This window comes from Entelurus aequoreus, linkage group LG23 (genome assembly GCF_033978785.1).
Source record: "Entelurus aequoreus isolate RoL-2023_Sb linkage group LG23, RoL_Eaeq_v1.1, whole genome shotgun sequence".
NCBI lineage: Eukaryota > Metazoa > Chordata > Actinopteri > Syngnathiformes > Syngnathidae > Entelurus > Entelurus aequoreus.
The window spans coordinates 15,863,908-15,880,982 of record NC_084753.1 but is presented as its reverse complement, the minus strand read 5'-3'; the positions used below and the strand labels follow the sequence as shown (position 1 = coordinate 15,880,982).

General features: G+C 39.4%; 1 protein-coding gene across 5 annotated transcripts in view; it reads left to right on the top strand.

Moving 5' to 3' along the window:
• rgs6 (regulator of G protein signaling 6) overlaps positions 1-17,075 on the top strand; it is a 220,425-nt gene that overhangs the window by 153,546 nt on the left and 49,804 nt on the right. For all 5 annotated transcript variants that reach the window (XM_062033753.1, XM_062033752.1, XM_062033748.1 and 2 more), the window contains 2 exons: positions 11,448-11,498; positions 13,323-13,429. In XM_062033753.1, the coding sequence (XP_061889737.1) occupies positions 11,448-11,498; positions 13,323-13,429 (158 nt within the window). The remainder of the gene's footprint in view (positions 1-11,447; positions 11,499-13,322; positions 13,430-17,075) is intronic.

Sequence of the window (17,075 nt, the reverse complement as noted above, 5' to 3'; positions counted from 1 at the left end):
TCTTGGACTTGCAACTGTAATTGCCACTCAATGCAATTGAGACTTTATAATAAATGTTATAATAAAACAAGATATAACAACTGGACAGCAGTTATTAAATGTTGCAATAAAAATGTCATTTTATTATAAAAAAAAATTAACATTTATCAACTCACACAAAAGTGACGAAAATGGTACCTGTGCATTCGATTCTCAGCTACCAGGAATTGGTACCATATCGGTTAAAATGTGAGCGGTACCCATCCCTAGTTGCAAGTGACAGCACTTTGATAAAGAGCGTGAGAAACAGTATTGACTTTTTAAAAAAATAACTCTTAGCAAGGTATCCTTATGTGCTCATTGCTGTCTTCCATAAAGCGAGAAATGACGGTAAATGTTTATTCATCCAATATTTGTGTTCCCGCATGTAAAACTATAACTATTCTCTATAAAATGTGTTTTGTGTTCATATTTTTGGGTGGCTGGAACAAATTAATTATTTTTGTATTATTTCCTGTGGGGGAAAAAACACGCTGGTTTTCGCACCATTCGGTCTTCGTCCGACGTTTTGGAACGGTTACTAAAGAAAACAGAAGTACCACTACTGATAGATGGATAAATGCTGTGCTTGAGAATGTCACAGCAGCTTTTAGAATTCATGTTTCGCCTCAATAAACGCAGCTCTCCCAGGCTGGCAGCACTCACGCAGCCCCAGACAATGACATGCTTGAATTAGGGCTGGGCAATATATCGATATACTCGATATATCGCGGGGTTTGTCTCTGTGCGATATAGAAAATGACTATATCGTGATATTCGAGTATACGTTCTCACGCAGTTGCTTTTAGCTGCAGGCATTACACTACAGGCTCTTCTCACTCTTTCTAGTCTCTCCTTCTCACAGAGACTTAAACAAGCGCACCTTCTTACATACGTCACATATGTATACGCCCTCGCTGAGCAGAGAGGTAGCAGCATGGCTAAAGTTAGCTGTGGTGCGAGTGGTAATACGAGAGAAAGAAGGTGCGAATCTGGTAACAAATGAAGGAAGAATTAATTCCCAAGAAAAACAGCACGGGGTCCATCGTCTGGCGGTGGTTTGGCTTCAAGCGGGAATATGTCGAACAGACAACCGTAATTTGTCAAGTGTGGGGCGAAAGCGTTGCTACAAAAAGTAGCATTACTGCTAATATGTAGCATCATTTGAAAAGTCACCCGCTAGAGAATGAAGAGTGCTTACTCCGCATATCAACATCTTTCCTCTGGAAAATCTTCCTGTCAATGAGAGAGGACGCAAAGAAAAAGGCTCCGCTTCTGCTACCGGAGTTTTTGTTAAGTCTGAAGATTTTGACCACTGATTTGCGATCACAGCCACAGGAGAGTCACCTGGCATCTTCGATCTGATTTTGGTCAGTTGAGAGGCACTGATACGCTGAAATAAGGCGAGTTGGAAGAGCCGTTAGCCTAGCTGAGAGAGCACGGACACAGAGCAGGAATGTCATTGTTTTGACTGCTCGAAGAAAAACAACATCTTAATCTACGATTTGACTCCCTCGAATGGCCTTGATGCAACCAAAAGCTACGGCGAGTTTACAGCTTTTTTAAAGTGATTCCGACGTCGCAGAGTGATATAAGTTGACAGGCTGACACCTCAAATTGATCTCTGAACGGCGCAAGAGGCACTGACGTCAGCGACTGCCGCGATGAGAAAAGGTAAAGGAAAGACTGAAATCCCGAAACCTTCGGGGTCAGCTGACACAGGACACAAATGGGAACAAAATTTGAGCCTGGACACAGGACATGATGGGAATCAAGAAGGGATACTACAAAAACTATTCCATGAATATAAAGAAGAAATTATAGAAAAATGGAAAGAAATGATGGATGGATGGAAAGATGATATGAAAGAAATGAAAGAAGAAATGAAAGAATTGAAAAAAGATCTGAGAAAAGCAACAACACAACACAAACAAGATGTGAAAAGTCTGCAGCTAAATATAGAAAGTCTGCAAACTCAGAACAACTCCAGAAATAAAGAAGCCACTGAAATGAGCAAACAAATGAAGACCCTTCAAGAAGACAACAACATGCTGAGGAATATCATAGATGAAATGGATCAGGATAAACGAATGAATGATATCATCGTGACAGGGCACCGAATTAAACCAAGATCCTATGCGAAAGCTGTGAATAATGAAGGTGAACCAGATGAAATGGATATGGTCTCAGCAGAACAGCAAGTGGTCAACTTTCTGCAATCAAAATAAATTGAAATTGACATTAATACCATGGAAACATGCATCCCACTGAACGGAAGAAACAACAACGCCACTCCAGTCGTGCTCGTGAAACTCGTAAACAGAAAATCCAAAATGGCATTGCTGAGACAGGGAAAGAAGCTGAAGGGAACAAATGTGTACATGAATGAGCATCTCACAGAACGTAATGCTGGAATCGCCAAGAAAGCACGCGACTTGAGGAAGCAGGGAAAAATCCAGGGAACTTGGAGCACCAACTGTAAAATCTACATCAAGCTGAATGGCGGTCCAGAAGCAAGAGTACTTGTTGTCCATGACATCAAGGACCAGGACAATTTTTAAAGTTTACACAGCTACCACAACAACGATGATAATGGACTCTGACAGAAAACAAGCACCTAAATTCAGCATCGACACTACTATGTTCCAACGGACTCCCACATTAGTAATAATTGTTTTTATTATACAGATGAACAATATAATAGCAACATTAAATGTGATAACAAATTGTCAATTATTCATTTTAATAGCAAAAGCTTGTATGCAAACTACAACAACATTAAGAACTTTTTGGAACACATCAACGAACCCTTCAAAGTGATTGCTGTCACAGAAACATGGATTGATGATAAAAAAAGGAATAGATTTTGATCTGGAAGGATGTGAACTAAACTACATCAACACAACCAACAAAAATGGAGGAGTAGCTGTGTACGTGATGAAGAACCTGAACTACAAAGTGGTAAAAAACATGTCATTTGCTATAGATAATATCTGAGAATGTATAACCATTGAAATATGTCAGGAAAAAAGCAAAAACATATTCATCAGTTGTATATATAGATCACCTAAGTCAAGTATAGAAACATTATTGTGATTACTTATGGAGTATATTGTGAATAAATTGAGAACAGGAAGTGAACAAAAGTTTTAGCAACTGTTATGAAAAGGAAAAGGGGTAGGATTAAATAAGCTCTGCTTTTTCCTACTCCTTTTCGAACATGTTGAAAAGAGAAACTGGAAATTGTGATGTATCATGTTGCATGCTTGCATGTACGAAAAAAACTCAAACTCAAAATCAACTCAAACTCCGTTCGGTGCCACACCGACAAAATGCCGAGGCAACCATTTCCACATCAACACCGTATGAAAAGAACAGTCCACGACATAAGGAGATAACGTCCGCCGGAACCTACCACATATCGAAGGACGTACACGATTTGATTTCCTATTATGCAGCTCATTTTTATTTGACAGTTATTGAAATATCTTGTGTGACATCATGCACATAAGTGCACTTTGTTTTAAACTATTGTAGTGGCGTTCAATACAAAAAGTACGCTTTAATTTAGTGTTATTTTAATTTTTCATCTTAGTGACATCATGCACAAAAGTGCACTAATAGCTTGCTTTAAAATGTCTCTGACAATCTTGTACTTTGTGTTTTGAAATGGCATGAATATTTGCCACTGCGTAATAACTGTTTAATAAATACCGTTTTGGTAAATTGACTTAGTTGTGATTTCCCTCTCTGCATGAAAGTTTAAAATGAGCATATATTAATGCAGTATGAACAAGAATGTTTTAAGGTAGACACATAGAATCATCATACTGGTGTGATTATATGCATCAAGTGTTCATTCAAGGCTAAAGCAAAATATTGCGATATATATCGTGTATCGTGACATGGCCTAAAAATATCGAGATATTAAAAAAGGCCATATCACCCAGCCCTAGCTTGAATACAAGCTGCACATTGACTGCTCTCAACTATGTCCATAAAATGGGTAAAAATGGTTCCTAGCGGCATCTGTTTCTTCTGTGATGAATCAGCGCAGAAAGGCTGGAGGTGAAGTAGGGAGGGTAACATATGATTAAATGTTTGCCAAAGAAATAGAATGAGTAATGTTGTCCTTCTCCTGTCAATGTCCCCTCGAGCAAGGCAATCAACCCTTGACGGCTTTTTTTAAGTGGAGCTGCTAGTGTGGGCGTTTGTTGTATGTGTCGGCCATTTCTCTTCCTACAGCAATATTACTAAGTTTATCTAATATAAATAGAATTGTTCAGATTACTTTTGTTGGTCATGCCATAGGTTGAAAAATGCATTTAAAATAAAGTCGAAATGGTCACTAAATGCACTTCAGTGCAACAGCCTCTCTTGTTATATGCATACTGTACTTGGTTTATGTGATACGTGTTACGTTTTGTGGTTACGAATGCGATCCCATGCATTAATTAGAAACATAATAACCGTCTATGGAGGGTAATTTGTGTCTTTTTTACAAAAGCTTTTTTTTTTACACTGAATTAATGTAACTTAGTTTTGAGCGTTTGAACTTTGTGAACTGATAATTTTTTTTTCAACAAATTGTAAAAACCATTGAAAAAAAATGATCAAAATGCGTGTGTTTTAAAATTTAGTGCAAAACCCAGTTCCGGTAAATCAACACTGAAGCAATCGATCCTGTCTCATTTTCAAGTTTGAAGTCACGTGACACGGGTCTTGCAAAACAGCATAAAAAGGCAGTTAACTGGGCTACCTGGGCATAATACAACATAATGAACATTAAACACAGCCCGCTGGATATTTTCAAACTATACAAATTATTCCAATAGTTTGAATCGGCACTTTTGAGTGACATACGGTTACTACGGTAACCATAAGAAGCTCTGCTCCTTGCAGACCAGGCACGAAGAGAGAGGGGCCGAGTAGGCGGGGCATGTTTACGCCGCAACAAGCCTGATGCGAGTGTTCGATGAAGGCAGCTTTCTACAACAAAGTTCTGCAGAAAAGTGATATATCGATTATGTAGATGTTTTTTTACCCTTTGTGTTTATGTTTCACCGTGTTTGTTGCATCTTTGTTGTTTTTGCTCCCTTATAAAAGCTGTGGATCAAGGAGGTAGTCTAGGATGTAGAGGAGCAACGTTCATATAATCTCAATATTCAGTGTTTTATTGTTCATAGTTAATATTGTAAACCCCACTTTCTGTATTTTTATGTACATTCTGAGTGTCTTATTCAGCAAAAAACAAAAACTTCATTACGTTTTTGAGATGGTCTGTTGCATATTAGTATAAGTCATTATTGTGTGAGTGTTTGTACCATCGTGCGATCAGCTTTTATCCTTTTTTGCGAAACCTTGGGATATTTTTCACTAATACACGGCAAGCTCCACTGTTTAAAGTGTTCACGAAAAGGGAGCCAAGCACATAAAGCAGATCAAATGGCCTGTGGTGCTGCATATCATGCCTCTTTTTAGGACCCTGTCACGTGACTTCAGCCTTGACACCTCATTGGCTGGTTCTGAGACAGGAGCCATGGCTTCAGTTCTAATTTACCAGAAGTATCGCATCACATTTTGAAGCAGCAAATTTTATACACTGAATTTTAAAACACTGAACTTTTATACAGTGTATTTTTATACACTGAATTTTGCAACACATGCATTTTGCCAACACATTTTTTTTGTGGTGGGCTCTCCTATTTCTGGGGCTGAGGTTGCTGAGGTAGTTAAAAAGCTCCTCGGTGGCAGGGCCCCGGGGGTGGATGAGATCCGCCCGGAGTTCCTTAAGGCTCTGGATGCTGTGGGGCTGTCTTGGTTGACAAGACTCTGCAGCATCGCGTGGACATCGGGGGCGGTACCTCTGGATTGGCAGACCGGGGTGGTGGTTCCTCTCTTTAAAAAGGGGAACCGGAGGGTGTGTTCTAACTATCGGGGGATCACACTCCTCAGCCTTCCCGGTAAGGTCTATTCAGGTGTACTGGAGAAGAGGCTACGCCGGATAGTCGAACCTCGGATTCAGGAGGAACAGTGTGGTTTTCGTCCTGGTCGTGGAACTGTGGACCAGCTCTATACTCTCGGCAGGGTCCTTGAGGGTGCATGGGAGTTTGCCCAACCAGTCTACATGTGCTTTGTGGACTTGGAAAAGGCATTCGACCGTGTCCCTCGGGAAGTCCTGTGGGGAGTGCTCAGAGAGTATGGGGTATCGGACTGTCTGATTGTGGCGGTCCGCTCCCTGTATGATCAGTGTCAGAGCTTGGTCCGCATTGCCGGCAGTAAGTCGGACACGTTTCCAGTGAGGGTTGGACTCCGCCAAGGCTGCCCTTTGTCACCGATTCTGTTCATAACTTTTATGGACAGAATTTCTAGGCGCAGTCAAGGCGTTGAGGGGATCTGGTTTGGTGGCTGCAGGATTAGGTCTCTGCTTTTTGCAGATGATGTGGTCCTGATGGCTTCATCTGGCCAGGATCTTCAGCTCTCACTGGATCGGTTCGCAGCTGAGTGTGAAGCGACTGGGATGGGAATCAGCACCTCCAAGTCCGAGTCCATGGTTCTCGCCCGGAAAAGGGTGGAGTGCCATCTCCGGGTTGGGGAGGAGATCTTGCCCCAAGTGGAGGAGTTCAAGTACCTCGGAGTCTTGTTCACGAGTGAGGGAAGAGTGGATCGTGAGATCAACAGGCGGATCGGTGTGGCGTCTTCAGTAATGCGGACGCTGTATCGGTCCGTTGTGGTGAAGAAGGAGCTGAGCCGTAAGGCAAAGCTCTCAATTTACCGGTCGATCTACGTTCCCATCCTAACCTATGGTCATGAGCTTTGGGTTATGACCGAAAGGACAAGATCACGGGTACAAGCGGCCAAAATGAGTTTCCTCCGCCGGGTGGCGGGGCTCTCCCTTAGAGATAGGGTGAGAAGCTCTGTCATCCGGGAGGAGCTCAAAGTAAAGCCACTGCTCCTCCACATCGAGAGGAGCCAGATGAGGTGGTTCGGGCATCTGGTCAGGATGCCACCCGAACGCCTCCCTAGGGAGGTGTTTAGGGCACGTCCGACCGGTAGGAGGCCACGGGGAAGACCCAGGACACGTTGGAAAGACTATGTCTCCCGGCTGGCCCGGGAACGCCTCGGGATCCCCCGGGAAGAGCTAGACGAAGTGGCTGGGGAGAGGGAAGTCTGGGCTTCCCTGCTTAGGCTGCTGCCCCCGCAACCCGGCCTCGGATAAGCTGAAGAAGATGGATGGATTTTTTTTTTCAATGAAATTGTCTGTATAATTTGATGCAAAAAAAATTCAGTTCACAAAATTCGAACGCAAACAATTCAGTTACATAAATTCAGTCTAAAAACAAAACAAAACAACTTTGCTTGTTACAGCAAATACGGCCCGCCAACGTCCAAAATCCGGAAGTTTTTTTATTTTTATTTGTCCGACCGTTTCTATGTTAGCTACCTCTCTTTGTTTACAATGTCTATTTTCTGCTGGATCTACTCTCTATTTTATGCTGCCCTTTTTTTTTTTTGCTGCAGCTGTTACATATACTGTAATACTGTACATCAGGGGTGTCCAACTCATTTTAGCTCAGGGGCCTCATGGAGGAAAATCTGCGCACACGCGGGCCGGACTGTTATAATCGTGGCATTAAAACCAAAAAATAAAGACAACTTCAGATTGTTTTCTTTGCCTTACTTTGGCTAAAAACAGAACAAACACTTTCGGAAAATATTACAATAAAAGTATGGGAAAAAAATACTTGGCAGCGGTAAAGTTTGGATCACTGGTCCTCAAACTAGGGCCCGCGGGCCAAATACGGTCCGCCAGCGTCCAAAATCCGGCCCGCGGAAAGTCTCAAGTGTTTTTTTTTAAATTTGTCCTTTCTAAACTATTTTCTACCGCTTGTTACTCTTGGGGTCTCCTAGCCGCTCAGGCAAATCATATTGTCTAAAAATGCATTTTCCCATCGCTAACGTGACATCACGCTAGTGTTGGGCGAGCGTGCGTCAAGTGCGCACTCTTTTAATTAGTGTGTGAGGAATATATATATATATATATATATATATATATATATATATATATATATATATATATATATATATATATATATATATATATATATATATATATATATATATATATACACACACACACACACACACACACACACACACACACAGCCTGGCCCCCGGCCACATTTTTTTGACCCAATGCGGCCCCCTAGTCAAAAAGTTTGGGGACCCCTGCAGTACTATGTGTGCGCCGCATTTTTTTGTGCATTTTGGCTAATCACGTACTTGCATGCATATTAGGATTAACTTTAGAACAGACCCCAAATTTCACCACACCTAGTGTGTGTGACAATCATTGGTACTTTAACTTAACTTTAACAATACTTTGACACATGACATTTTATTGTGAGAATGCCATACAACACAGGTGTGAAACCCAAGGCCCGAGGGCCAGCTCTGGCCCGCCACATCATTTTATGTGGCCCGCAAGAGTCTGGACATAAATGTGCCCTAAAAGCACTCTAACTGTCAACAAATATATATTATGATACATACTAAACATTTTTTTTATAAAAAAAATAAAAAACAACTACTTTAATTTCTGCTTTATGTATGATTTTGAAGCAAGTTATCCATCAGATTGTACACTGTAAAAATTGCAGTCAATTTTACTGTAAAAATGAGCAGTTCAGTCGCCAGATTTTACAGTATAAAAAACACTGGTGCTGTTTTTCTATTCACATCATGTAAAAACATGGCAAATTTTAGGTACAATTTTGGCGACTGAGCTTCCTGTTTCCTGGCTCTCATTAACTCTGCCATGATTAGGAGTGTTGTTGTTGGAAAAACAAACCTTGTGATGAGTCTATGAAATTAATCGCCACTGTATGCTTAAAATGAGCAAAATCAGTAAATATTACATGTTGTTATGAATGTTACTACATTACATATATACGTACAGCGTGTACGTGTAAAACATTGATAAACGTTTTTTAGAGTGCCTTATGGGTAGGGTTGGGTATCGTTTGAATTCGAACGATTCCGATTCCGATTCTTTGTTTCGATTCCGATTCCTGACGATTCTCGATTCAGATTCTTTTAAGAGGCAGGGTCAAAAAAAAGTTTAGGATATTTTAAATGAGCTAGCTAACCTACAGTCTTTCTGAATGAAATAGTCTGACATTCTCCATCAATTTTAATGCTATTAACTTTTTATGAACTTTACTATAAATTCCTCACAGGGCTGTTTTCAACTAGAATATAAATATCAAATCTATGAACTTGAATATAAATATTATAAATTATGAATACATTTTCCCAGGGATACACTTTCCTCAAGAGAGCTTTATTTTTGAAAACCTCATGAAAACACATTTACACATAAGTGTATGATGCTGCAGGAAACCTCATGAAAACACATTTACACATAAGTGTATGATGCTGCAGGAAACCTCATGAAAACACATTTACACATAAGTGTATGATGCTGCAGGAAACCTCATGAAAACACTTTTACACATAAGTGTATGATGCTGCAGGAAACCTCATGAAAACACCTTTACACATAAGTGTATGATGCTGCAGGAAACCTCATGAAAACACATTTACACACACAAGTGTATGATGCTGCAGGTACTTAAAAATGTTACCGTGCTCCCACTGATGGGCTAACCTGGTGCAGAAAAGCAAATAAACAATAAGAAACAACTTGCAAAACCCAGTCCAGATTAGCAGCAGGTACAGTATAAAATCAGAGACAGTTCTTGTTTACGAAAATGACCATATCCGCCTTCTCAGGCAGGATGCGTGAGCGTTCTAGACAGATAGTGTCTCCTGCTGTGGAAAATACACGTTCGCTGGGTGTGGAAGAAGCTTGAACGCATAAATAGGAAAAAGCTAGATCTGACAGCAAGGGATAAGTCTTTTGTTGGTTCCACCGGACCACCACCATGCAGCAGGGTCGTCAGACATAAGTATCGGTGGAACGTCCTGGTACATCTTCAGCTCTCCACTCGTTTCTTGATGGACATGGAGCTCTGTTATTTTGCGGTTATTTCATTTTTTTTTGTAAAGTAAAGCCACACTTTCGACCGCCGACGCCCGCTATCCATGCTTGAGCTTGACTGACTCGCTCGGCTATGCTAACACTTCCGGCGGTGGGCGCTTCTTCGTTGGTGCTCAGCGGCTTCTTCTTCCGGTTCGGCGGACTTTTTTTTTTTTTTTTCCGGTCGGCGGACTGGGTACCGAAAATAGGAATCGAAATTTAAACTTTTGAACAATTCCGGGAGAATCGGAAAGTTAGTCCCGGTTCCAATCGATACTCGATACTTGATACCCAACCCTACTTATGGGCGGAATAAAGGGACTAACCTATAGTCCATTGTTAGTTGACTTTTGCCAGCATTTATTTACCATTTAGAATGCATTAAAAAGGAAAAATAAGTGTGTTCCTTTCTCACATAACGATTGTGAATGATAGGCAATTTTTAAATTTTTTTTTAAAGTGCAGTTCCCTTTAACTTTTATGAGTTCACATTTTTTAACTGATGGCTTTAACTGAAAGAGAAATTTGTAACATTTTCACAAAAGCCCTGACCATTTGGCCCATAAAGTTGCCCGCTAATACTCCTACTTCATCATGTTTATCCAGACTTCATAGGGCTCAGTCGTCACTAACCCATAGGCCCAGTCTGTTCCTGGCTAACTAGGGCTTGATGTATTCCAGTACATCTGGGCTTTTATTCTATATTCTGTTTATTTTACAACCATTTGGATGATCTGTATTGAACATAAAATGTTTGGCACTAAAAACAGCTCCACCTGGTGGAGCACTCCACCCTCGCTACCCCTGGAGTCAAGCGAGCTGTGTGGACAATTGTTCCAAGTGTCGCAGTAAATCAAACATTTAATAGTAAAGCATAAAAACATTGTTCAGGGAAAGAGGATGTGGTAGGTCGGGAGTGATGCCGACCGCCTCCTCTGGCGGCTGTAGCGGCACCAAGCGATAACGCTAAATCAATAGATTGGAGCAGCAGTGGGAGGCTGTGACACCCCGCCAACAAATGATTGAAAGGACCAAAATCCATTAACATTCTTTTTTTTGTCCCGCTCCTTGCGCTTATGCAAATACATTAGCCTAATAAGCAGGGCATATCAGTAAAGGATTTATGTGCTCCGAAGAACAGCACAAACCTTTTTTCAATGGGAGCCCAAGGCGAGGAACGTAATAAATGAGAGAATTTAACCGCGGCTCCCCCTGGGAACACAAATGGGAGGTATCAAGTGCATGTGCGCTAGATTGGTGACACATGAGATAATAACTGGCGTCAGGTGTTGCACTCGTGTCCTTTTTCGGCTCAAGTGGCTTTAGACAAAACTCTGTACTAATCTGCATTGCTATAATCCATGCATGTTTGTGTGATGTGTCTCAGGTACGGACATTGTTCAATGGATGATGAAGACCCTAGCCATCGAAGACCCAGGTATGTTCTCAGAAAGGATGAACAATGGTTGCTGCACAGTAGTTGGCATTATTGTTGTTTGGTAAAAAGAAAAATCACTGTCTGTATTGCAGTACTGGGTTGATAGGGACGCACAAAAAAAATAGATTCCCATCCGGAATGGGATTCTTAATCATCCGATTCAAAATCGAATCATAATTTTATAAAAATGTGTTTAAAAAAATTATACATTATGTGTGTATGTATATACACTACCGTTCAAAAGTTTGGGGTCACCCAAACAATGTTGTGGAATAGCCTTCATTTCTAAGAACAAGAATAGACTGTCGAGTTTCAGATGAAAGTTCTCTTTTTCTGGCCATTTTGAGCGTTTAATTGACCCCACAAATGTGATGCTCCAGAAACTCAATCTGCTCAAAGGAAGGTCAGTTTTGTAGCTTCTGTAACGAGCTAAACTGTTTTCAGATGTGTGAACATGATTGCACAAGGGTTTTCTAATCATCAATTAGCCTTCTGAGCCAATGAGCAAACACATTGTACCATTAGAACACTGGATTTATAGTTGCTGGAAATGGGCCTCTATACACCTATGTAGATATTGCACCAAAAACCAGACATTTGCAGCTAGAATAGTCATTTACCACATTAGCAATGTATAGAGTGTATTTCTTTAAAGTTAAGACTAGTTTAAAGTTATCTTCATTGAAAAGTACAGTGCTTTTCCTTAAAAAAAAAAGGACATTTCAATGTGACCCCAAACTTTTGAACGGTAGTGTATATATATATATATATATATATATATATATATATATATATATATATATATATATATATATATATATATATATATATATATATATATATATATATGTTTATATGTATATATTGATTTTTTAAAAAAAAAGGTTAGGCGATTTTTCGGGAAATTGATACGGTTTATAATCAGAATGAATAAGAATCACAATTCGGATGTAAAAAAGAAAAAGAAAATAAAGTGTATTTATATAATATATACTGTATATATATATATATCCATCAATCCATCCATTTTCTACCGCTTGTCCCTTTTGGGGGTCGCGGGAGGTGTATATATATATATATATATATTATATTTATTTTTTTGTTTTTATAAGAATTTGGTTTTAAAAATATTTTTTTAAGCTACCTCCATGCAGACGGGAGAATTTCTAACCTGTAACCTGTTTTCAAAAGGTTTCCTTATAATTACTATACCAAATAATACATTGCGAGAATCGGTTTAAATCAAGAATTGTGTTGAATCAAGAATCTATTCTGAATCGAATTGTCACCCCAGGAATAGGAATCAGATCCAATTGTTAGGTGCCCAAAGATTCACACAACGTGTGTATATAGAGAAAATGTGACTTTATATTTGAAACGGTACAGTAGGGAAGGGATTCATGTGGCCCATTCTTGGGTGGGTGGATCCCACGTGAGAGTCTGCTGAAAATTAAGGAAAGCACCACTCTACATAACAACTGACACTGTGGTCAAAGTTGGAATTGCCACAAAACACATTTTAAGATATTTAACACTCTACTGTCGTCTGCCGGCCAAAATGGATAGTGCACCCTCCAATTCGTCACGTTTCATGTGTCAGGGGAACCGCGATGAATGGGGCAATATGAATCCCCTTCCTACTGTACAACAGCTTATCCAAGGATAAACTTGTTAGTAGCTGACTGACCTCCAACTTTGTCCCTTAAATGTTTTTACTTGGCTTTAATTATACGGCTTTTATTTCTGCAAACATCCCAGTTGAGCACATTACAGCTAATATTTTTAGAAAGGGCATGTCATGGAACATGTTTTCTTTTCCCCCAGCTGAGGCCATGCACATTGGGAGTCTCATTGCAGCTCAGGGCTATTTCTTCCCCATCTCTGACCATGTCCTCTCCTTGAAGGACGACGGCACTTTCTATCGTTTCCAGGTGAGCACAAGCAGGTACTACTTTGAAGTACAGTTTAATTTCATTTGAAGCAAAAAGGGAATGACCAGACTTGGAGAATTTTCATTCAGTCGTTTAATTTTGTAGAAAAAAAGACAAGACACAAAACTAAAGTCTTTTTAAATGGCAACTTTATGGCTTTAAGAAACACTAAAATAAATCAAGAATATAAACTGTGTAGTCAGTAACAGTTACATTTTTATATCAGAGCAAAAAAAATATGTAAATATTTTCATTTCCAAAGCAAACCCCTGCACCAGATTAAATCTGTTCATTAGTCTGCCGTTAAAAAGGAATTGTTATACCTTGGAGAGCTGTTGCACCAGGTGGATTGACATGAATCATGGCTCCAACACGAGAGATGTCAATTGAAACAAAGGAGATGATTATCAAACTTCTTTAAGAAGGTAAATCATCACGCAATGTTGCAAAAGATGTTGATTGTTCACAGTCAGCTGTGTGTAAAATCTGGACCGAGTACAAACAACATAGGAAGGTTGTAAAAGGCAAGCATACTGGTAGACCTTGGACAACATCAAATCGTCAAGACACATTTAATGGTCAAGACATAACACTCAAAGCAATATCTTGGAAACAGAAAATGCACAGCAAAATAAACGAAGAACAAACTGGCGGAAATTGAAATTGCATTGTAAAAAAGCACTTTAAAGGCCTACTGAAATGAATTTTTTTATTTAAACGGGGATAGCAGATCCATTCTATGTGTCATACTTGATCATTTCGCGATATTGCCATATTTTTGCTGAAAGGATTTAGTAGAGAACATCGACGATAAAGTTTGCAACTTTTGGTCGCTGATAAAAAAAGCCTTGCCTGTACCGGAAGTAGCGTGACGTCACAGGTTGAAAGGCTCCCCATTGTTTACAATGCAGCGAGAGCGATTCGGACCGAGAAAGCGACGATTACCCCATTAATTTGAGCGAGGATGAAAGATTTGTGGATGAGGTACGTGAGAGTGAAGGACTAGAGTGTAGTGCAGGACATATATTTTTTCGCTCTGACCGTAACTTAGGTACAAGGGTTCATTGGATTCCACACTTTCTACTTTTTCTATTGTGGATCACGGATTTGTATTTTAAACCACCTCGGATACTATGTCCTCTTGAAAATGAGAGTCGAGAACGCGAAATGGACATTCACAGTGACTTTTATCTCCACGACAATACATCGGCGAAGCTCTTTAGCTACGGAGCTAACGTGATTACACATCGGGCTTAAATGCAGATAAAACAAAATAAATAAACCCCTGACTGGAAGGATAGACAGAAAAACAACAATACTATTAAACCATGGGCATGTAACTACACGGTTAATGCTTTCCAGGCTGGTGAAGCTTAACAATGCTGTTGCTAACAACGCCATTGAAGCTAACTTAGCAACAGGACCTCACAGAGCTATGCTAAAAAAATTAGCTATCCACCTACGACAGCCCTCATCTGCTCATCAACACCCGTGCTCACCTGCGTTCCAGCGATCGACAGAGCGACGATCATAGATGCGGTCGGCGGCCCGGAGACGGAGAAAGTCAAGGTGAGGTCGCCGGCTAGCGCGTCTGCTATCCATCTCAAAGTCCTCCTGGTTGTGTTGCTGTAGTCCGCCGCTAATACACCGATCCCACCTACAACTTTCTTCTTTGCAGTCTTCATTGTTCATTAAACAAATTGCAAAAGATTCACCAACACAGATGTCCAGAATACTGTGGAATATTGAGATAAAAACAGAGCTTTTTGTATTGGATTCAATGGTGTACCAATACTTCCGGTTCAACAATTGACGTCACGCGCATACGTCATCATACATAGACGTTTTCAACCGGAAGTTTAGCAGGAAATTTAAAATTGCACTTTATAAGTTAACCCGGCCGTATTGGCATGTGTTGCAATGTTAAGATTTCATCATTGATATATAAACTATCTGACTGCGTGGTCGGTAGTAGTGGGTTTCAGTAGGCCTTTAAGGAAATGGATTTCAATGCAGAAAAACTAAGTGAAAGCTTAGTGAAAAAAAACAAAATTCCAGTGGGCTAAGGAAAAGCAATGGTGGACTATCAATGATTGGATGAAAGTCACATTCAGGGATGAATCGCGAATATGCATTGGAACTTTTGTTTGGTGTCGTTCCATTGAGATTTATGAAGATGACTGCCTGAAGAAAACATGCACATTTCCACAGTCATTGATGATATGGTGTTGCATGTCATGTAATGGCACTGGGGAGATGGCTGCCATCACATCAGTTTACATCAAAGGAAATAATGTTTGGGGGTGGTGACATTTTTAAGATAATACATCTTGCAATACAGCAAAAAGTGTAAAAACGTTCTTTGAAGAAAGATACATAAGGTCAATGTGAAGGACTGAAAATAGTTTGGCTCTCAATCCAATTGTGAATGTGTGGTGGAAATTGAAGAAAATGGTCCATGACAAGACTTCAACCTGCTAAGCTGATCTGACAACAGCAATCAGAGAAAGTTGGAGCAAAACTGATGAAGAGTTCTGTTTGTCACTCCATGCCTCACAGACTGCAAGCTGTTATCCAATCCAATCCACTTTATTTATATAGCACAATTTAAAAAACAATAAACGTTTCACAAAGTGCTGCACAGTAGTTAAAATACACATTTAAAAGCAGGTTAAATTTAAGGACAGGCAGGGTTGTCCAAAGTGGGGCCCACAGCTATTTTTTAACAGCCTGCGGCAAATTCTAAAATAAAAAATATTTTTTAAAAAACTAATTAAAAAAAAACCCATAAACAAGTGGAATAAAAGAGAAAACAGGTGTAATATAATGAGAAATGTTGCAATCTTGACTCTAATAACACAAAACTGCCCTGCAGGCTGTTTTATTCTTTAAGTTATTACTCAAAATCAATGTTAAACAAACAATGTAAGAAAACAAACAATGTAAAGAAATTAATAAAACTTCTAATCGATGGATAGATCTGAAGTTGATCTACAGTTTAGTGTAAAAAAAAAAAATGTATGACCTATTTTTCACACTTTTATGAGTGAGGCCCTTTTAGATCCCCAATAATTGTAGTGGGATTTTAAAAAACTGTCATTGCTCAAAAAGTAACAATGAATTAAAAGCAATGGTGTTATGAAATATTGACCTATTTTAGGCTCCAATTATTTCACTTTAAATGTTTTGGGGAGAAAATATTGCATATTTTGTTTTTTAAAAAAAAGTAAGTTAAAAAAGACACCCCTGGTCTAGTATAAGAAACATTTACTTTCAAAAGCAAAAAAATAAATACATAAAAGAAAAGAAAATAGACTAAGATCAAACTGCTGTTTTAAAAGACAAGGAGTAAAAATATGTTTTAAGACTTGACTTAAAACTCAACAAAAAGGGAGACATGCTGATATACTAAAGGTTTTAGGGGTTGTATGTGCATACAAATGCTTTAAATACAATTTTCCCCAAAGGTTATATTTCTCTTTTATTGAGGAGAATTGTTGTACATTCTTGGGTAGCAAGTTACAGTTTGCTTTGTGCATCATTTTAGCTGTTTGCAAACGCAATATATTTGATTCAGTAAATACAGGGTTTGTATATTCTCCATAGCCAACGTCACAGTATGTATTATTCTAACTGATCTTTTTTG